This window comes from Carassius auratus, chromosome 45, assembly GCF_003368295.1.
Source record: "Carassius auratus strain Wakin chromosome 45, ASM336829v1, whole genome shotgun sequence".
Taxonomy (NCBI): Eukaryota; Metazoa; Chordata; class Actinopteri; order Cypriniformes; family Cyprinidae; genus Carassius; species Carassius auratus.
In genome coordinates, this window is record NC_039287.1 from 17,795,041 (window position 1) to 17,817,274 (window position 22,234).

Here is a 22,234-nt window from a genome sequence, read left to right on the forward strand (position 1 = left end):
TACTTTATACAATACAAGGCATTCTATGGCTGGGATAAACATAGCAATGAAAATTACAATGACTAAAACCTTGAGACAAGCAGTGACGATTTGGCATCCCCAGCCCGAGCTGTGGAGCCTTCATGTTTGGCCCCTCTACCTCTTTTGGTTCCTCAAATTGAACTCTCATGGAGGATCCCTATGTAGGTGGAAGCTTCAAAGATGTACCTGCTTACAATGGTTTCTACTGATAGCTGTCCCTTTTTGTAGGTTGAAGTGAGGTTTCCTTGCTCCCTTCTCATAATATGAGCTACTGTAGATCGGACTGCCTCCCCATCCACCTACAGCAGCCTCTTCAGTGATAGTAGCTGTCTGAGGTTGGTTTCCCTTTGACGAACCTCTCCTTGGCTTGAGCTGTTTCTCTTGTAAACAAAGGTTTTTAAGACTGTTCACCTATGGTTACAGGTTGTCTCTTTTTAGGCTCCCTATTTTTTTTTTTTTTTTCAAACATGTACAAATTGAGTCTGGTTTCTACTCTCTTTCAGATGATCTGTGGAAGATTTCTATTACTCAAAGTATAAATTTATCAAGTATAATCAATCTAACCATTTATGTATCAAGTTATTCTCCTGTTATAATCATGCATAAATAAAAATATAAATCATGCATAAATGCAAAATATATTACAAGACCTGAATCTGTTTTGGCATCAAAATCCCCAAAGACTTTGAGAATTATTCCTCACAGCAATGGCAGAAACAATCACAGATTAAGCAAGGTGCCCCTAGGGCTGCCCCCTAATTGTCGACTAACCGTTACTCAATGAGAAGGGGGTTGACCGACCAAAATGTAATTAAAAAAGTAAAAAATTAGAAAAGTAGCGTGCACGCTTTGGCTACTGCATGACAGATGGAGGCGCAGCTGCAATCATTTGCTCTTAAAATACGTTGGCATTTTTGATCATACAGATAATAGAAATGCATCTTTCGTATCTGTAAAGACTCCATGTTTATTCTTGTGAAATCAACAAAACATTGTGCTTTTGAACTTGAGCATGTCATTTTGAAACTGTGTATTCTTGCCTTACTACGGACATGAAAAATATATCAATAGAAAGTCACAATTTTAAATGAACCAATTCAAATAGAAAACAAATAATCTCAGATTTTGTCATCTATATGAAACGTATACCTCCACTACTTCGGAGATGACAAGTTTTGTCAACTTCATCTCTTAAACCAAAAACAGAAAGCACTACTGTATCTATATATTATAATAACATTAATGCTGTGTACTTGCTCATTTTCTCTAACACATTCATAATTATAATATTTGCCAGTGCACTGTGGCAAGCCTTTTTTGCACGCACTTGAGCACTTATTAAGCTATATAGGCAATTAAAGTCTCATTATTATGATTTATATGGTTTATTAACCAACGTACAACTTAATAGTCGACTAATGCTTAAAATGAATGACTACTAGTTGACCAGAAAAATCTTTTTGCTACTAGTAATTAGAGTAAGGTAGCTTTTGCTAACTTTGGGCGGTCTCCCCTGTGTTAGGGTTTCAAGTAGATGGTCTATTGTCTTGAGAAGCATAGTTGATTGAGTATAGTTGTGTTCCCAACTTATATTAGTTAATATTAGCTAAATATTAGTGTTGGTTGAATTCTCCATTTCCCCTAAGCTGTTTTGGGTGTCTGGGGTGACACTGGCATGCCTGTTTTTGAATCAATATATGTTTGTCTTCTTTTGGTGCTGTCCCACCAGGTGGACAGGCATTCACCATGGCATGGTATAGTAGGTATTTCATTCCCTATAGTATACATTAGAGGACCCAGTGCAAGTTCCCTTGAAGGGGAACGTCTCAGGTTACAAATATAGCCATGGTTCCCCGAGAAGAAATAAGACACTACATCTCCTTGCCTACGTCTACAGCCTGCCTTCTTCAGGTATCCTTCAGACAAAGAAGTTGATTACGTGCATTGCAGGTGCTCTCCACTAATGACATCACGGGCCGCGCGGTCCAGTGGATTTGGAGTGATTTAACACGTGCTTCAGACTGCAGTCATGCTGATGCCATTTCCCAGAGTGTCCATTAGAGGACGCAGTGTCTTGTTCCCTCTCTCTGGGAACATTTGTAACCAAAGGGTTAACTCACAAGATTTGAGCATTTTCATCTTGTTTTAGGGCTGACCTGAAAATCTCAATCTTCACCCAGATGCATCTACAATATGAAACAAACAAATATCAAATAATAAAGCTTGGCACACCAGCATGAATACACATACAAATGCTCATTAAACCTCTTAGACTGACATTTATCTGGGGAAATGAATAATCTAGCTCTGGCTCTCTGTTCATCTGTGAGCAGGGGAAATGTGGCTCTGTGTGTTCCTCAGGCTGCAGTATACTGTGTCTACTACAGGCTCCTAACAGAGAGATGGAAATTTTGGTAAAGATGTTGTCCAAATGCCAGTAAATCAGCATAAATAAAGGTAACTGTTTATTTGGTTGCATTTATGAATGTCACACTCAATTTATCACTGTCTGTGAAGAGAAACTGCAATAGAGAATTTAAAATAATATACTTAAATGAAAAAAGATCAAAATTGAAGGTTTGTATTGTATGACTGGGATTTTGGGTGAATATTTGGTCGTCATCCATACAACCATACAGTTTTTTTAATTAGTAAAAAAGATATGGCACAATCGGTCTGAATAAACAGGAGGACCGGCGTTAGATATGAAAAACAGTAACAAACATATTGGCCAATAACAGTATATGTCCAAAAAAAAAAAAAAGCAATAGGAGAATAAGAATCAAAAAAGAAGACAAAACACAAATCTGCCCCATCTGTCCTGTTAATAGTTCCAGTTATTACAGCTGCAGTGTTCATTTGGGTAGGGTTTTATTTGGATGCCTTGTTTGATATGTGCCAATAGAGGAAAAGAAACAGAGCAAGTTTAAATCCTGATATACAGATGGGCTTTCTGTTTGGCTCAAACGCTTCTGACCCACTGCGTATTATCATAAAGTCCTGAATGTGGAGAAACAGACTCATTCAATCCTGCCTGCCGGCAAAAGCGCTATATAGCATGCATGCTCTTTTATTTTTATTTTTTTTGAAGGATAAAACAGTTTTCCAAATAAGCCCTGATGAAATTTCCATTTATAGGGGTATGGTGGCCGCTAATTACAGTCAGATCTCTTTTTGCTCTGATCTGGCAGCAAACCCAATGCCTCCAGCACAAGAAAATACTTCATCCCCTAACCTCCTCTAATAAATATTTATTTAGAGAAAGCTGTAATTATGCTTTGCATATGGGATTTTGTTTTTAGTACAAATTCATCATTTAGTCTAAAATAGCAACGTGATCATTGTGAAGGCCACAGCCATGGCCTCGCACCCAGTTTAAGAGCGGTAACCTCATGTACTTAGTTTATGCTGTTTTTATTTAGGATTAGTTTGTATACATTTTTCATTCACATTTGTTGCAAACATTTATTTAGGTACAAATAACTCACAGGACACAAAGGTCATTTCACATACATTGTATTTTATTAAGTTGACCATACAGAAGTATAGTTTTAGGAGCGCTCCCCATTAGTTACTTTTGGATTGTCATTTTGTTTGTGTAATTATTTGTTTCTGCGCTTACCAGTGTTGGATTCCACACCCGGGAGAGATCCAGGAAGTTGTCTGGCGGTGGGAGCAGGAGCAGTTTTATAGGGGAGGTGGCCTAATTGGACACTACCATTGTTTATTATGTCCTGGGGGGATAGCTCAGTCTCTGCTTAGATATTCTGGGGTTTGGATTTATATTATATTGAGTACTTTTGTTGAATTAAGGTTTACTAAATGTTTAATCCTTTTGGAATAAGTTTATGTAGATTTGCTGTAATTTGTAGTTTGTGTAGTAGTGTTGTTGTTAGTATTCCCCTGTGTGTTAAAAATGGTCTGATCAGCCAATATATAACTCCCCATAGTTTCTTTGTAAGAAGGTAGTTGTATTTTTTGTTTAGAGCTTTAGTTACTGTTTGTTTATTTGACTTTTGTTTTTGGGTCCAAACCTTTATTTTCATTTTAGTGTCATGATTTTTGGGAAATAAAAATCCTTATTTTTTAATTTCCCTTGCGACTCCTCTTGCTTAACTGCTTGGTCCCTGACAGTCATAATGGAATCAAATTGTTAATTGAAGATAATATTAAAGAATATTTTTGGCATTGAATTTGATCATTTTTTTATCACTTGTCCCTTAAAGCAAGCATGAATTTAATTTTTTCATTTTCAGTCCTGAAGAATAAATTGTCTAAAAACTATGCTGAATATTTTCACACTGAGAGTACTTTTACTAAATCTAAAGTGAACTACGTTTCTTGAAGTTATTTTTGGAATATGATTTGAGGTTATTGTTGACCTGAAATAATTGTGCCTATAGGACACAAAGGACCTTGTTAGATCACCCTGATTAAAACTGTATGCAAATAAATTCTCATGAGACACACACATCAACTAAAGCCTCACAGATCATTGATAGACAAACGCATTTTGCAGAAGGAAACATAATTAATTGGCTATTGGACGAGACTTCATTCAGTTACTTTAGAAACAAATACATGTGCATACTGAGGACAGCATTACTGGAGCACGGTGCTGTAGTTCATGATGAGTGTGATTGTGTTAAATAAATGAAACTCTTTTCACTTCAGACCAGGAATGAAATAAAGACACAGGGTAAGAATGTTCATTTCAAATCATCATCCAACTAAATCACTGAAAGTGTAAGGGAGTAGCAATTAAACCTGTCGTCTGTGCACTTTAGTAATTGGTCTTCATTTTCTGACATTAGAGTTGGTTATGGTGAATGAACGCAGTGTCATCAGTGAGATTAACATCCTCCTTCCACAGTTTCTTTGAAAAGATTCTCCATGATGAAGAGAAGTCAGTGACTACAGCAGAGACAAACACATCAAACACATCTCTTTCTCTTCTACTACACATTATTTTGCCTCTTTCCTTTAACCATCTCCTTAATTTATTTCATACAAATGATGAATTAGAAATATGATTCAAAATATGGTAATCATATAAATCCAGGGATTCTGTTAATGTGTCTTAAAGTCATAGCTTACTTAAAAATGAAAGTTCTGTCATCATTTATTCTCTCTTACTGTATGTTGTTTCAAATCCATATGACTTTGTTCATCTTTGGAACACAAATTAAAGGGACAGGTCACCCCAAAAGGAAAATTAGCCCATGCTATACTCACACTCAAGCCACCCTAGATGTGTATGACTTTCTACTTTCAGACGAATCCAGTCAGAGTTATATAAAAAAATGTCCTGGTTCTTCCAAGATTTAAAATGGTTGGGTTTAGCCCGAAAAAAAAAAAAAATGCATCCATCCATAATTAAAAGTGCTCCACAAGGCTCAGGGGGGTTAATCTGAAGAGACACACTTGCTTTATAAGATGAACAGATTAGATTTAAGGCTTTTATTGACATATAAACACTGATCAACACACATACATAGAGCGCATCGAATGAATGTGGTAAACGCTCAGATGTGTTACTGCTGATGCACAAAGCTAAACTAAAAGAACACAAACTTTCAGCATCCGTTGCTGCATTGCAGGGAAATATAATGATTGTGTGTTTGTAAAAAAGACACAACAGAGTGTGACATCTCACTCATTTGTTACAGTAGACAAAATCTTTATAATCTAAAATATCAGTATCCTATTGTTACATCAGGCTTTTATGGCCCATATAATCTGATATAGAGCGAATATGGAGGATATTTCTGCTACGGCTTGTAATGAGAGATATTTCTAACAGTAGGGCAGATACTGACATAAAATGTCCTAAAGATCAGTCGTGGCTCTATATCTTCAGTAATAAGATGAGATGTAAATGATCCAAACATATAATGCAGTGATTGAGAGCTGAAGAAACAAACGCTCCTCAAAAGATCCTGAGGATCAGATTTGAGACTCTAAAACATGATTGATGGAGAATCAAGTAAAGCTGAGCTGCTTCAGTCCAGGAAGAGTTCATCTGGAGATATTACTGACCTTATTCTGACCTTTACTTGATCACAATCAGGAGAGATCTGAGTCGAGCTGAAGCTGGACGCTTGTACAGTTACAGCACAAGAGCTTTGACTTGAATTAAAAAACGAACAGAAGGCATGGAGTAGATCGTGTGAAACACTCTTAACAGTAATGGGTTGATTGTGTCAAACCATTTGAAATGAGTGTATCAATTAAGATGCAGTAGAATTTATAGGGTTAAAAAAAGTCAAGCAAAATTTATTCTCTCATGATATTTCCTTTGAAGGGCTTTTTTCCTGAGTCCATTAAAGGGCTGCTTTTGGTTTTAATTTTGACCTTCAATTTTAGTAAGTGCACGAGAAAGCAAAGCAAATCCAATTTGGGAGAAAGACAAACCGAGAGAACACAGTAGTGCTATAGTCTAAATATAAAAGACAATGCATTTAATCAGAGCGACTGTGCTGATGTGTAATCAACCAGTGATCAACAGCGGAGAAAAACCATTGATCTCTACAGGGAAGAGATAGCAGAAGAGAGAGAGAGACAGAGAGAGAGAGAGAGAGAGAGAGAGAGAGACAGAGACAGAGAGAGAGAGAGAGAGAGAGACAGAGGGAGAGAGAGACAGAGAGAGAGAGAGAGAGAGAGAGAGAGAGAGAGGAGGAGGAGGAGGATGAGCAGGAGATCAGAGGCATTGGGTTTCTTTATCAAATGTCACCGTATGTAAATGAAGCTCAAACCACAGACATGATAAAGCTTTTAATCTTCTTGAAAACGCCTGTCATGGTGTGCTCATTTAAACTCAAGACACAGAGTCTAGAGAGAAAAACAACCGTCTGCTCTGATGAACAGAAAACACGCTCCTGCTCATGTCTGGCTGACCTGAACACTGCTTTCACTCAGGTCCAGTAGAAGATGCTGCACACAGCTGCGTGGAAAAGCTTGTTTAGTTGATGATGATGTGCAGATCTCAGGTAGTTCAGCACTAGACCTGATGCTTTGTGTGAGAGACACACTGAAAGACTAGTTATTCTCTAAACATTTCAACGCACACTCCTCAAAACTGGCATATTGTGATCCTGCTGAGTTTCAGTGATTCCCTCAGTCTGCTTCTGAAGAGCTGTACAGCATGTGAGCTGGATAAAGTACTTTTCAACTAATCTTTGCAGCGTGACTGTCTCAGATCTCCTATCATTGTATGGACAAATCATGTTTCCCAAAAGACATAAAATCCCAACTCTTGAAGTTTCAGAAAGCACAGATCATCCTTCACCTTTGTTCATGAACTCTGCCATGCACTAGAGTCAGTTCTGATAACAGCAGCAGCTCTCTGGGGTTCAGAGGTCAGTCAGTGAAGCATTAACCAGCCGCAGTAAATCCCTCTAAATCATCACGGGTTTCAGCTTTCCCTCAGAGCTCAAGGTCCAGCTGCAGAGAGCGAGCTGATGTCCACTCCGGCGGCGTTCCTGGACGAGCTCCCGGGATGGTTCCTGTGGACGGGAGTCTTCTTCCCCGTGACGGCGCTCCTGCTGCTCCTCATCGCTGTCCTCAGCTGGACACTCAGAGAGAGTAAGACCTGACCTGACCTATACAGCTGTACTTTACCACTCAGAAGCGTACGCTCAGTAAGAACATTTCTAAGGTTGCATTTATTTGATTAGAAATACAGGTAATACAGTAATATTATTGTAATCTAAAACATCTGTTTTCTGTGTGAATCTGTGTTAAAGTGTAATGTATTTCTGTGATGCTCCGCTGTATTTTCAGCATCATTCCTCCAGTCTTCAGTGTCACATGATCTTCAGAAATCAGAATAATATGATGATTTACTGCTCAAGAAACATTTCTGATTATTATCAATGTTGAACACAGTTGTGCTGCACAATATTTCTGTGCAAACTGATAAATTAAAATTTTCAGGATTCACAGATGAACAGAAAGTTACTTTTGCGACATTATAAACATATTTAATGTCAATTGTGATCAATTTAATGCATCCTTGGTAGAAATTCAGAAATTTGGCTTAGAAATGGATATATATATATATATATATATATATATATATATATATATATATATATATATATATATATATATATATATATATATATATATAAAATCAAAAATACTAAATCTTGCTGGCCACAAACTTGTGATTAGTGTTTGTGTATATACTGTATATTCCCATCATAACTCAATGAAAAGAACCATGAATAATGACTTGAGTGTGTGTATGAAAACAGCACAAGCAGGACCTGCATTATATTTATTTGGAATATGAAGTGTATTTACTAAAAAAAATGTATGAGCTGAGAAGTTAAAAACTTCAGCAAGATGAAATATTGATTACATATTTCTAAGATTCAGTCTTTCAGTCTTCATTTTCATGATTTTTGTAACTGGTGATAAAACCACCCCAGTCTCGTCTGGTAGCTGCACTAGCATTCATGCTAACAATGCATCTTCATCAACTTAATGTTGGATATGCACGCACACACACACACACACACACACACACACACACACACACACACACACACACACACACACACACGCACGCACACACACTCTCTCTCTCTCTCTCTCACACACACACACACTCTTTCTCTCTCTCTCTCTCTCACACACACACACACTCTTTCTCTCTCTCTCTCTCTCACACACACACAGAGTCACTTTTACAGAGTACCTTTGTGCTACTTTCCTCCTCGATTAAAGAGAAACTTGACTTTAGTCATTAAGTGTTGTACCGGAACATGTGAAGAATGAAAGCAGCTTTCCTGTGAATGTGCAATGCTCAGCTTGTGTGTAATAAAATTAGAAAACACTGATCCATCAATTATCTTTGTGTTTGAATGACAAGGAATTGAAGATGCGTTTGATCAGACGCTAATAAGAGTCAACTGAGCTTTCAGACGGTCATCTGAAGACAATCTTAGTGTGTTTGAGACATAAAGCTCACGTACAGTAACTACAGAGAAACTAGCAGCGAGTTTGCAAAGATTAAAACCCAAAAATGAAAATCATATCCTCACTTACTCGCTCTCGTGTTGTTTCAGACCCCCGGAGCTCAAAAGATGATGTTTTGATGAATGTGTGTAACCAGAGTTTCTTTCACACAATGGAAGTCATACCAGCAACTTTCATCGAAACATGTTTTGTGTTCAGCAGAAATGAATTCATACAGGTCTGGAAAAACATGAGAGTGAATGAATCGGATCATTTTTGGGTGAACTGTCCCCTTCAGTAGTGCAGATGAGAAGCTGAAGGAGGACAGTGATGAGAGCGAGTCTGTGTGCTGGTGTTCATCACGCTCTTCTGTCCTTCAGCAGAGGAAGAGCTGGCCGTGACCCCTGACCCCTGGCACACACACTATCAGCTGTGTTACGAGCCCCGCTGCAGACACAGGACACAGAGGACAAGACCAGCGTGATGACCGCAGCAGAGACCTGTGTGTGACCACAGCGAGGTAGATGTAGACGCATCAGACCGCACCAGTCACGAGACGCACACGTGTGTATTATAGAGAAAGAAAACCCTGTCTCCATGCAGTCTGCTGTCACTGGTGAAGTCTACACTTCATGTCTATTATGAGCAGTTACCTTGACCTGTTCCTTTACTGTTCATCTTTTGTTTTTTACAGTATCCTACTTTCAGCTCCATCAGAAACGGCTGACGATGTGAATGTCAAAGAAGTCTGAGGACACACCGTCACACATGAGGCTTCAACTTGATCAAGATCAATGAGGAAACCATGAAGAGACAGAAATCTGCTGTTTGGGGCTATATGAAAGAGCGTAGAGAGACGTGGTGTCACAGCAGGACACTCTCAGACATCACACAGCTCTCTTTATTCTGATTGACCTCAGGAGAACTGCAGTACTGAGAACAACACCGAAGACTCAGAATGCGTGTGAATCACATAGAAACTAATATTGTAATGTTCTTGTCGTCGTAATGGACTATCACTACTATCACTTGTATCGTGTATATCTCAGACCAGTGACAATGCTTACATGCATTTGGAGCTTCAAAAACACAAAAAAGTTGAATACATCAAGTTTATTTCATTAAGTATACTTAAGTAAAGTTCAAGTATATTTTAATTATACTTCATGTAGCAAGTATAGAAAATATCAGTGTTCTAGTAGTATACTTGTAAGTGTACTGTTTCATTACTCCTTGGGACTAAATTGGCACACTTTCTAGTATATAAAAGTTTACTTAAGTATCCTTCAAGTATAACAGTAACAAACTTTGAGTACACAACTAGTTTACCTCTGTCTGTAGTGTGTACTGCAATTATACTAAAAGTGAACTTATAGGTACACTGACAGTTTACTAATTAAATACTTAGTAGTTTTATACTGCAAGTATACTCATACGTTTTCTTTAAGTGAACTTTACATCATACTTTAAGTAAACTACTATGTCCCTGTTTAGGTTTCAATGTGTATATATTTTGTTATATGAATATCTGAACATACAAAACATCCAAAGAAAGAACAGGATATCTGCTTGTGAACAAAAACATTATATTCTAGCTTCATGCATTTTTTTTAACACTTTGAGAGAGTTTCATAAAAAAATAAAGAAATAACATTTTGAACAAAAAGCTGAAAGAAAAAAGACTATGAATGTGATTCAGAATGACAATCAAATTATAGATGGAGTTGATCAGCACCCCAAAGCTTGACTGTAATTATTACATTTTATTCCATCACGTTACATGTTTACTGCTGTTTCATGTCAGATGATGGTGTTAGATCATGTGTTAGTATCTGTTGTTTCTTTATTCTTCACTTGTGTCTTTTGGAAAGTCTATAATAATGAAAACAGATTCTAGGAGTATAGCTCAAATATATTTAGATTTAAATATAAGCAGAAGTCAAGGAAATCTCATTTGAAGTATATTTCTGAGAAGTACATAAAAAGTAAACAAAGATACTGTCCTATTTTTAGTTTTAAAAGTAGTATACCAAGAGCACTCTGGAATAAAATTATTCTTAAGGGTTGGCATGAATTTAAGATGCATTCAGCAGTTTGGTGCTTTTTTATAGGTTTAGTTTTACACATTAAGAAATAGTGTTTCTGATGGTACTGCAGCACCTGACATTACTGCTACAACAGTGATGCTAACGCTAACTAAACAACTCCTGAACGCACCTTGACCCCGAGTGCAACCACAAATAATCCCATCAAAACCCCCAAAACACACACACACTCACTCACTCACTCACTCACTCACTCACTCACTCACACACACACACACACTCACTCACTCACTCACTCACTCACTCACTCACACACACACACACTCACTCACTCACTCACTCACACTCACACACACACACACACACACACACACACACACACACACACACACACACACACACACACACACACACACACACACACACACACACACACACTGAAGATCCATCAGACTCAGGATTATTAGAGAATAAAGCAACTTTAATTGTAAGAGTGTTACACAAAGGGTCGGGTGGGGCATAAAAACATGACGGATCATCCAAAGCTGCTTAAAAAACAGAACAGAGTCAATTCTACCATTAACTGCTATACACAGGGCTGATGGAGGAGAGAGAGAGAGAGAGAGAGAGAGAGAGAGAGAGAGAGGGAGGGAGAGAGAGAGAGAGAGAGAGAGAGAGAGGGAGAGAGAGAGCGCACAGGCCTCGCTCCACCTTTAAAATCATCAGCGCTGGCAGCTCAATCTCTTTTGTTCATTTAATCACAAGTATCTGAAACAGAGTGAAAATATTTAAAAGGGCACACGGAGCGACCTCCTCCAAAATCATCAGCTTTAAAACAGAAGAAAATACAGGTTTCTTCAAATATATCTCTGAATATTGGTGCCAGAAAATGGCTGGAAATGAGAAGGTTCCCAAAGAGCTGCCTAGGGTTCATGTTGAATGGGGTGTTTGGCATTTGGTCTTGTTTCTGAGAGAGGTGAAGCTGCTCGTCCTCTCCTCGGGGGAACGTGTGTGTGTGTGTGTTTGACTGCATTGAGGAATGATTGGCTCTGCCATCCACCAATGAGAATCAGACAGTGCTGTACATCAGGAAGCCCCACCCATCTTTAGCCCCGCCCCCATCGTCACCTTCATGCGCTCACAGGCTCCTCCTATTCTTATTATCACAAGGTGATCCATTACTCCTCATGAACTAGGAATGTGCATTACTAATTAACAATAAAAATAACATCGTTCTGGTCTTCAGAAATGGTAAAGACCATCTTTTGAGGGAGAGAGATAAAAGGAAGACTAAAAAAATAAAAAGCTACAAATGTTAGCTAAGTGGTTGTGAAAGACAGAAGATGAAGATGTGTTTCTGTACAGGATCAGAGCCGGACGAAGGGATGACCTCTGACCTCTGGAGGAACGTGCTGGACTTCAGCTCTGTGAAAGAAGCCACAGTAAACCGTTACTATCCACATCTGCACAGCGTCAGGAGGGGAGCGGGGTAAGATGTGCCAGCCGTACTAAAGCTAAGAGAACACCGCTGAGACTAGCATCTCCTGAGCTACAGAGAGATGTGCTCTACAGGATAAACACGGTCACACGTATCAAGATGAGGAGTACGGATTACATTTAATAAAGTTAAACTATCAAGACCTGGTCATCTAATCTGCTAATTTAGCACGATTAATTATTAAAAAAGCTGTTTCTGATGAACGTGATGCAGGATGATTCACTTCATATTTATTGAATTATAGTGTAAAATCAATACCAATTCTTCACGCAGTCAATGTTGTGCTACATTTTAGATGCAGTATTATCAAGTATTGTCGGTTTTGCTCAGTTTGACAAACACAAGTGCTGGGCGTCTCTACACTCCAGAATATGGACCGCTGAGGGGGATTATTTACATTGTCATACAGCAGCCAGGATTAAATATTCAGATCATTACTGAAATATTAATATTTCCTTGGCACATCTTACCACAAAGTATCTGACACATTTTACCCCAGAGCTGGCATTTAATTAATAAACACTTCAACCAAATAATTTCCATAATTGTATTTTTTCACTAATAATACGTTTGATATTTGGGTGTTGGATCCATTTGCTCAGGCTCACTTTACATGATGAGCCCTTTTTAAACACACGTGATCACATGACACAAATCAGGAATGCTCAGCTGATGAAACACTGACTCTGTATCTTCATCCCTCACAGCATCGGAAGGTATCGAGGACAGTCAGACGTGCTCTAGATTTAAACACGGTTCCTCCAGATATTGTGGCCTGGGATACTTCTCATCCTGAAACAACACATCCGAGGGAAGCGCATCAGCAGCACTGAGAAGGGTCTCAGAGGAGCGAAGGTCACGCTGGAGACGTGACGGGGCTCATACGAGCACTAAAGCACTGCACCTGTTCACTATGAGGTCCTGGAACCAGCACTGCTGATGGACACTTCAATCACGCCCCCTACACTGCACTCAGTCTGGGATACTTTCATTGTGCTGTGAATACTAACTCATTAAAACTGGCACACAGACGGAGGAAAGTCTGAACATTATCCACAGCAAATATCGAGTCTCTACCTCAAACCCTGTCCAAATCTTTACTCACACACATGCTAATAACTTTTAAACCAAAAACGACTAAAACTAATTTTGATATATAAAAAAAAAAAAAAAAAAAAAAACTTGAACTCCTCCTAGACTGTTACTCTGATATAAACAACACATCAGATCATTTTCAGACCAAAAATGTATGGAATTCAAGTTTAGTTAGAGAACACGCTGAAATGAACTTGAGGCTACTTCTGCTCAATGCTTTAGTGTATGGAGATCAAACTGAACAGTTTCAGCACACTACAGTTCTACAATTCTGATGACATGCTGAAAAAATGATTCTGAGGCTGTATCTCTGCAAAGCATCGACATATTGACAAAAACCTGTCAATTTTCCCTCACACTGACCTCACATCACTTTGATAACCTATTGCAATTAGTTCATATAACAATTGACTGGATTAATGACTTTTGCCATAATTGAGTGTAAACCTTGATTCATCAATAAATGTCTTGATTTTTGCAGTTGGTCTAATGTTCCTAGCCACACTTGCATGCCTCCTTAATTGCCACTTGCAGCTATATTTATAATAAATAATTATATTTTAATAGGTAGCAGTGATTAGCAAAAACAATCACTACAGTACTGAGAGTTTTATATTACCAGGATGATGGAAGTTAGGGACTCAATATTATCATATAACACTACTACTAGATTGTTAATGGAGAGATCATACATGTCATTCAAAGGTGTGTGAGCATCCTCTAAAATAAGAGACAGAAGCAGATGAGTGGATGTGCACTGCTTTAACATGAGAAGCACACGGAGCAGACCCAGGACACAGAACAGAAAGAGACACACACAAAAGGAGAGATGAAAACTAGAAGAAGAAGAATCAGTTTCTGGCTGGAGGAGGAGAGCCGGTCATCAAGAGCGTTTACCTGTCCATCAGTCCTCGTCCTCGGCGAGCTCCGTCTCTTTGTGGACCACCACACGAGTGACAGACATGTCAGGGTGCTGCTCTTTGGCCTCCTTTATAGCCTGGGCCAACGCCTGAGCCCGCCCACAGTAAACCAACACAAACACACAAGATTTAAAGAAAAAAATGAACAACCCAACACAAGAACACACACAGATGATGGGAAACACACAAGCACGTGAACGACTGATGCTGGGACCTGCGTGAACGTCTCAGTCTATGAGGACGGCAAATATCAGACAGAAAGTGTGTGCATGTGTGTGTCACACGACACAGTTAGTCTGTGGATCGGAGGATCATGAGCTCCTCCACACTACAACCACAGCCGCACACTCACACTTACTCAACTTTAGGACTTTTGATTCAACACTGTACAGTATGAACCCAGTGAGAGACTGAATAAACGTGTCAAGAAACACTAAGTTCACATAAACACAGTTTTCTCTGTTTTAAGTGAACCCCAAAAAAATAACAATTTCATATGTGTGAATATACTGGAGCAGTATAACCCTGCGGTGTCTGGATCATTAATGTGCAGTCTAACAACACAATGACTGCTCTAGTATTCTCACAACTTTAGGAGCATTATTCAAAATCAATGTAGATTTAATGTTTGTTTTTTTTACATTTAATTATTCATTATAAATTTCTCACTTGAATGCTGCTGTTAAATAGACTTACTGTACCAGAAAAATGTTAAGCACTGTTTATTTATCTTATGTTTGCCCTTTTCTTTATAATTGGAAATTTTTGCTCACATTTATAATTAACAATAAAATAAAGAGGAATCGCTCACCCCTATATTTCCCTAAATGGTTTGTCATTTTTTTTACTTTTGCCTTGCAGGGCTATATGTGTTAAATTGAGAAATTAATGTGACTGTACTGCTCAGTAACTTGGAACATAACCTTCAAAACTAACATGAAAAATAATCATAAGTTTGTCGTAACCCCGGTTCTCTGAAACATCGAGTGGAGAGATCCACCTATGGGAAGGGCATCCGTACCTGACCTCTGCAGAAGCATCCAACTGCACCAAGTCTGGCTAGACAGACAGAAGTGGAAAGGCCCCGCCCCCTTACCTAGGGGTATAATAATGGCTGCAGCTCTGCTATTCTCCAGTAAGTATATTTGCTTCTCGTGTGGCAAGCGGGGCAAGCTGGTGGATCTCCCCACTTGATGTCTCAGAGAACCGGGGTTACGACAGTAACCTATTGTTCTCTTTCATCATATTGTGTTCGAGATCCACCTATGGTAGAGACATGGACAGCTCCCCGATTGCCCAATACACTCACAGTGAGGTTCTGAAAGCCAGAGAAGGACGGTCACCCCAGAGAGGCGGTGCCTGACACGTCCCATACTCATGACCTGCAATACTGATGCACAATTGTGACTGCTGTGCATATGCAGCACATGAAAAAATGTTAGCTTCACACACAATAACCAATGTGCATATAAATGCATCCAGAAAAGGAATGTAAACACATGCTTAATGACAGGGACGTGCATGGCCAGCCGGCCCATTCACTCCTTCTTTATCACTTCCAACTGGGTTGCAGGGAAGGGCTAAGAAGACCCCACCCCTAAAACCGAATGTGCTATCGAGATACTGGTGACATCCAGGAGAAGCCCAACTGGAAGCGGAGAAGATGTACTTTAGCGACATTCCCCTAAACAAAGCCCAAGAGGTGCCAATGGCCCTAGTGGAATGAGCTCTGATGTCCCCTGGTGCCTGCATTCCCTTTGATTCATAAGCCAAAGCTATAGCATTCACAAGCCAATGTGAGAGGCGTTGCTTAGAAATACGATTCCCTCCATGAGGGGGTGCCCATGAAATAAAGAGCTGGTCGCTCTTCCGGAAAACACTGGTCCTGTTCATACATGTCGGTAAAGCACAGACGGGACACAGAGCATTTAGCCTCTCATCCTCCTGGGAAGAAAAAGGTGCAGAGCCTCCAACACCATGGAGAGATCCCACTCAGGAACAGTTCTGCTGATGACTGGCAAGCGGCGCCGGGAACCCTTCATAAATCTGCGCATTAGAGGATGCTGCCCGACTGTTGAGCCTTCAAAGCCCACATGACAGGCTGAAATCACAGCCAAGTAGACCTTAATTGTGGAAAAAGACCTGCCTTTTTCCAAGAGGTTTTGGAGGAAACAAAATATCAGGAACTGAGCACTGATAAGATGTGAGATCATGCCCATCACACCACCCTTCAAACACTTGCCACTTACTGCCATACAAGGATCGCGTAGAAACGGCCCCGGCATCCTGTATAGTAGCAATCACACATGGCGAAAGCCCCAGTGCGCTTAGGTTCATCCTCTCACGGGCCACGCCCAAAGAGCCACCCTGTCCAGGTGTGGGTGATAAATCTCCCCGTTCGCTTGGGACAATAGGTCCGTGCTGGGGGCATCACGGCTTGGCATATAACAGAGGGATTATCTCCGCCAGCCATGGTGCTTTGGGCCACCTGGGTGCTATCAGAATGAGAGACAGGCTCTGCTCTCTCACCCTGGCCAGTGTAGAAATTATTAGGCACAGGGGAGGAAAGGCATACAGCAGCACTCTGGGCCATGGTTGGGCCAGTGCATCTACCCCGAGGGGCGCGCCCACGTCCTTTAGCGAGAGGAACATAGGACAATGGTAGTTTTCTCGCGAGTCGAATAGATCTACGGTTGCCTGTCCAAATCTCATCCATAACATATCCACTATCTACAATCTACGTAGATTGGGTTTCCCCTTGATAGAAGCGCCTCTGTTTAGAATAGGGGTGCTCCGATCACGATCGGCCAATCGTTAATGCGCATCTCGTCAGTAAAGCAGTTAATTCCATCAGGTGCGTGATTTCACACAGAGCAGCTGTTACTACACAGAGCCGTTGCTAATAGAGAAGATGCGCAAATCCACTTCATTTTCAGTGTTTATTCGTGCATCTTCTCTATTAACAACGGCTCTGTTGAGCGTAACGACAGGAAAACCCATCTGCTCCACACTAAAAGCTTGTAAGCTAGAGCGTGAAGTTTCGACGAGCACACGCCACCCTGACGGTTGATATAAGCCACTGTCGTGGTTTTGTCGCAGCGAGCACATGATGAGCACATGATGTTCCTGCAAGCGAGGCAGAAAATGATTCAGAGCTTTCAATACGGCCATAAGCTCTAAATAATTTATGTGTGCTGAACGTAGCCTGCTCGGCCACAGACCGTTCACCGTTCTGCCCTCCTGGGTGGCACCCCGGCCTGTTAAGGACGCATCTGTCATCACAACTTTCCAGATCCTAACTGTCCCCAGAGGGGTTACCTGTGCATAAAAGTCTGCGCTCTACCAGTGGAGCAAGGCTGCCGAGTAGACGCGCGTCACTATTATAGAGCGGCAAAGATCGTGCATCGGGATGAAATGTAGTAACAAAACCCATTTCATAAACGCTCTCATTCTCAGGAGTCCCAGTGGTACAACCTGGATAGATGAAGCCATAAGACCCTGCAGCCTGAGGCATGTGCGATATTGTACTTTCGCCCCCTCTCTGAACTGCGACAGACAGTTCATTAGAGAGAGAACGCGCTCTTGGGAGAGACACGCTCGCATGGAGACTGAGTTCAACTCCAAACCCAGGAAAATGACATTCTGACTGGGTGTAAAATTGCTCTTGCTCACATACACTCTGAACCCGAGAGATGTGATTTGCGTGAGCACACGGCAGGTGTCCTGCAACACTTTCGCTTTCGATTCGGCTATGATGAGCCAATCATCTATGTATGTCAGAATCCTCAGACCTGACATTCTCATGGGTACTAAACCCGCCTCCGCACACAGACAGAAACACCAGGGGCTTAGACTGAGCCCAAACGGCAGAACTGTGACTTCGTAACATGTGCCTTGGTAGGCGAAATGAAGAAACTTCCTGTGTGGCGGATAAATTCTTATTTGGAAGAAAGCATCTTTCAGGTCGACCGATGTGAACCAGTCGTTCTGTTTTATTGCATGGGCGAGCGAGCCATGAGTCAGTCCTGGGACAGGAAGAGAGTCCAAAGGGCTCGTGGCCCGTGAACGCGGACTCGATGTCCCCATCAACCGAACATCAGGCAGGCCGCTTACATTTCGAGTCGATAGGGTTTGATGGTCTTCCAGTCACGGCGGGAGTCGATTTTCCCTAGTGCTTAGCAGGCGGTGAGTTATTCTGCCGTGGTGGGGGTTTGTTGCGGGGCCTTTCCTTGCCCTGGTGAAAGTGTCGTCCCATGGCAGGAGTGTTAGGCAAACGTGCAGGGGGTGCCTGGCGTGGGGCCGCCTGCCTAGGATGACATAACTTGAAGGCCTCGTCCTCCTGCTTTTTGTCGTCACACCATTGTTGCATCAATGGGATGGCGGGGCTGAAGAGAGCCTGGGCGGCCTCAACCGACGCGCCCGTGATGCGCCGCTTCTCACTGTCAGGAAGGCCTGACAGGTTAAGCCAGAGCGCGCGCTCTCCCACCACAGAAAGCGCCATAGAGCGCCCAGAGGCTTGGACAGCCTGCCGAGCGTTACGAAGGACGAGGTTGTTCACCGTGAGGATCTCCTTCCACAAGGCTAGAGAAGGAGTTCCCTTTTCTAGCTGTTAATTCGTCCCAAATCTCCATCTGGTAAGCGGAGAGGAGAGACGAGACGTTCAGGGCCCTGACAGCCAAGGCCGAGGACTTGTATGCGGCCTGGTTAACTGAGGCAGAAAAACAGTCCATCTTGTTGGGAACGACCAGCTTAGGGGGAGCGAGCAGCCCGCCCCGAGCGGGGTTAAGGTGCCTGGCGATGGAAGGCTCGATAGCGGGTGGGGGGGTTGGGTCACCCCAGGGCTCCAGACTAACTTTTTACACTAGGAGCACAGTGGCCCCCAACTGAAAATTTTAGGGGCACAACCAGAAAATTTAGGGGCGCACACCGTAAATCAACATGCTAACCAAATCTACTAATTTCCACTGTATTACTAATAAATACTTTAATAATAGATGCAGAAATTACAATGTGCCGTTTCAAATTCAGTGTCACATTTTATTCTGCACTTTTGAAGATGCAACAAGGTAAACTGACAGCACCATCGCTGTCATGACAGTACAAATAGTAAACAAAATTCCATACACTCAGAATAAAAAATGTGCATAGTTAAAAAGTTTGTGTGCATGCTTTATCATTGTTGTATGTTTCGTTAAGTTTTAAGCCATTCTTCCTTTGAAGGTCGAGCTGGCTTTTGTATTTGGTGAAAAGTAGTTCTAATAATTATAGTACCTCAGCCATCTGAATTCTTACAGCCAGTCTTCTCGAAAATGGTGAGTGTGGACCAGGGCCGGCCCTGACCAATTTGCAAGATTTTACCTGGCGCCTCATGCATATATATATATATATATATATATATATATATATACATATATACACACACACACACACACACACATTACAGCAGAACTGTTTCCAACACTCATAATAAATCATCATATTAGAATGATTTCTAAAGGATCATGTGATAGACTGGATGTCACATGTGACACTGAAGAATGGAGTAATGATGCTGAAAATTCAGCTTTGCATCACAGAAATAAATGATAATTTAAATTATAATAAATTGAAAACAAATTATTTTAAGTTGTAATAATATAACACAATATTACATTTCTTCTGTATTTTTGATCAAATAAATGCAGGCTTGATGAGCAGAAGAAACTTCTTTCAAAAACATTAAAAATAGTAATGTTTCCAAACTTTTGGCCTGTACTGTATCCCCCCAAAACTGCACAACTGTAGAGTAAAAAAACAAAAAAAAACAAAACAAAAAGTGATAATAAAAAATGCGTCTTAAAACTGATTGTACAAAATCACAGTCTGGGGACTCAGATCTCAGAACAACTGCTAACATTAAGTTTAAGGTAAAAATAACTGCCATGAAATTATAGTATGTTCTTACTCCTATGCAATAAATTGCTATTTCACTACATCTCTTTACCTCTGTCTTTATCCTCTTCTCTTCTTTTTGGCACTGTATCTATCGCAGACTATGCTCATTTATAATGTGTCATGTAAATTCGGCCTTCCGTCACAATCAGGAAACTTTCACCGTGTCTAGAACTGGCGCGAGCTGCCAGGCCCGTTTCTACGAGCTGTGTGTTAACAAAAGCAGTGCTGTCTACATTGGATGCGGCGTCGGGCACGCTACACAACAAATTACCAACAACTGATCGTGCGCGCACTCTGTTTCTGACGCACTTCAAGCACTCGATGGGCGGGGGAAGATTGAAGAGCCGGATTTTTTATTTTTTTTGCTTTATTTGGAAGTGTTTTGAATTAATGGTTTTTAAATAGTAGCCTATTATAAAAAAAAATATGTAAAAAAAAAAAAAAAAAAATCACTCGTTCACTCATTCTGGCGCCCCTATGGATGAGTGGCGCCCTTAGCATTTGCCTATACCACGGGCCGGCCCTGGTGCGGACTTTTTTAGCCACACCAACCTCTGACTCTGAATCATCATCTGACGGTGACACTAGGCTCTGGCACTGGTACACTAGCCGCAGGTCGGAAGAACGAATCAATAGTTCGCTTGCTCATAGCTCAGACGCACGCACATATCAGGTTGTGATGATATTTGTCTCAGTTTCCTTCCCACAGATGTTTACGCCCGCTCAATTATCTCTAGGCCCCTCCCCCTCCACACATTTTAGCCACTTGCAGTGGCCATTCCCTATTCTTCTCACACGCATTTGCCGCCTCACAGACAGGCATCACTCAATGAGACGCGAGTGTGTGCAAGTGTGTGTGTGTGTTTGCGTGCGTGCGTGTGCAAATCTACTGGTCGCACATGTGCGACTGGATGTAAAATTCAGTCGCACACTCTCAAAATTTGGTCGCAAAATGCGACCATTTGGTCGCAGTCTGGAGCCCTGCACCCATACCATGAGCTGCCATATCCTTTACTTCAAGGCCTGAAAGGCCGTGTTTGAAGTCGAGCGTGTCGCTCCAAGTGTGCCTCATATATTTAGCGCACGCTGGAAGGACGGGGAAGAGGAGGTCCCAACACTTTTCCGTCGTAAATATCCCTCTCCTGGTCATTGGCACTCTGTGGAGCCAGCCACTCAATGTTGAGGAGAGCGGCCGCTCGCTCACACACTTACAGGAGGAAGGATTGAGGCAGGGCTGCGTGGCTGCTAGCCTGGGGAACCAGCCGGTTCGTCAGCGAACATGAGGTTGACCGCGAAGATGTCCTCTTTGGGGAATGCAGGATTGGGCTGGTCAGCCCAAACAAGTGAGGAGGAGCCCCGGGAGTCCCCCGGTAGCGCGTCGTCGTCACCGTGTCCCCCATCTGAGTCAGAAAAACCGTCTGGCGGAGGCTGATCAATCGATATGTCCTCCTTAAGACACGAAGGTGAGCAGCATAATCCAACCAAACTGTGTCAATGCAGAGATTGCGAGAAGCGAGTGTCAACTGGAGAATAGCAGAGGTGCTGCCATTATTATACCCCTAGGTAAGGGGGCGGGGCTTTACCTGGCATTGGCTGCGCGCTTCTGTCTGTCTAGCCAGACTTGGTGAAATTAGATGCTTCTTCAGAGGTCAGGTACGGATGCCCTTCCCATATGTGGATCTCGAACACGAGATGATGAAAGAGAACCAAAGCAAGTATCTGGACAAATATTTAAAAGGATTCAATAAAGTCAGAAG

The 22,234-nt window shown here is 41.4% G+C and overlaps 1 protein-coding gene and 1 long non-coding RNA gene across 12 annotated transcripts in view; one reads left to right on the forward strand and one right to left on the reverse strand.

Annotated features, from left to right (window-relative positions):
- The first annotated feature begins 7,406 nt into the window (after nucleotides 1–7,406).
- LOC113063458 (uncharacterized) lies at nucleotides 7,407–11,212 on the forward strand. The gene is made up of 3 exons (XR_003278688.1): nucleotides 7,407–7,605; nucleotides 9,366–9,505; nucleotides 9,680–11,212. It is a non-coding gene; the product is annotated as an uncharacterized LOC113063458 (long non-coding RNA).
- Nucleotides 11,213–11,490: 278 nt separating this feature from the next.
- Nucleotides 11,491–22,234, reverse strand: part of LOC113063454 (protein 4.1) — a 64,866-nt gene continuing 54,122 nt past the window's right edge. For 10 of the 11 annotated variants that reach the window (XM_026233865.1, XM_026233867.1, XM_026233866.1 and 7 more), the window contains 2 exons: nucleotides 14,521–14,632; nucleotides 11,491–12,455 (listed from right to left, as the gene is read on the reverse strand). In XM_026233865.1, the coding sequence (XP_026089650.1) occupies nucleotides 14,528–14,632 (105 nt within the window). In that variant the 3' untranslated portion in view covers nucleotides 11,491–12,455; nucleotides 14,521–14,527. The remainder of the gene's footprint in view (nucleotides 12,456–14,520; nucleotides 14,633–22,234) is intronic. The other variant, XM_026233868.1, reaches the window with a different exon arrangement.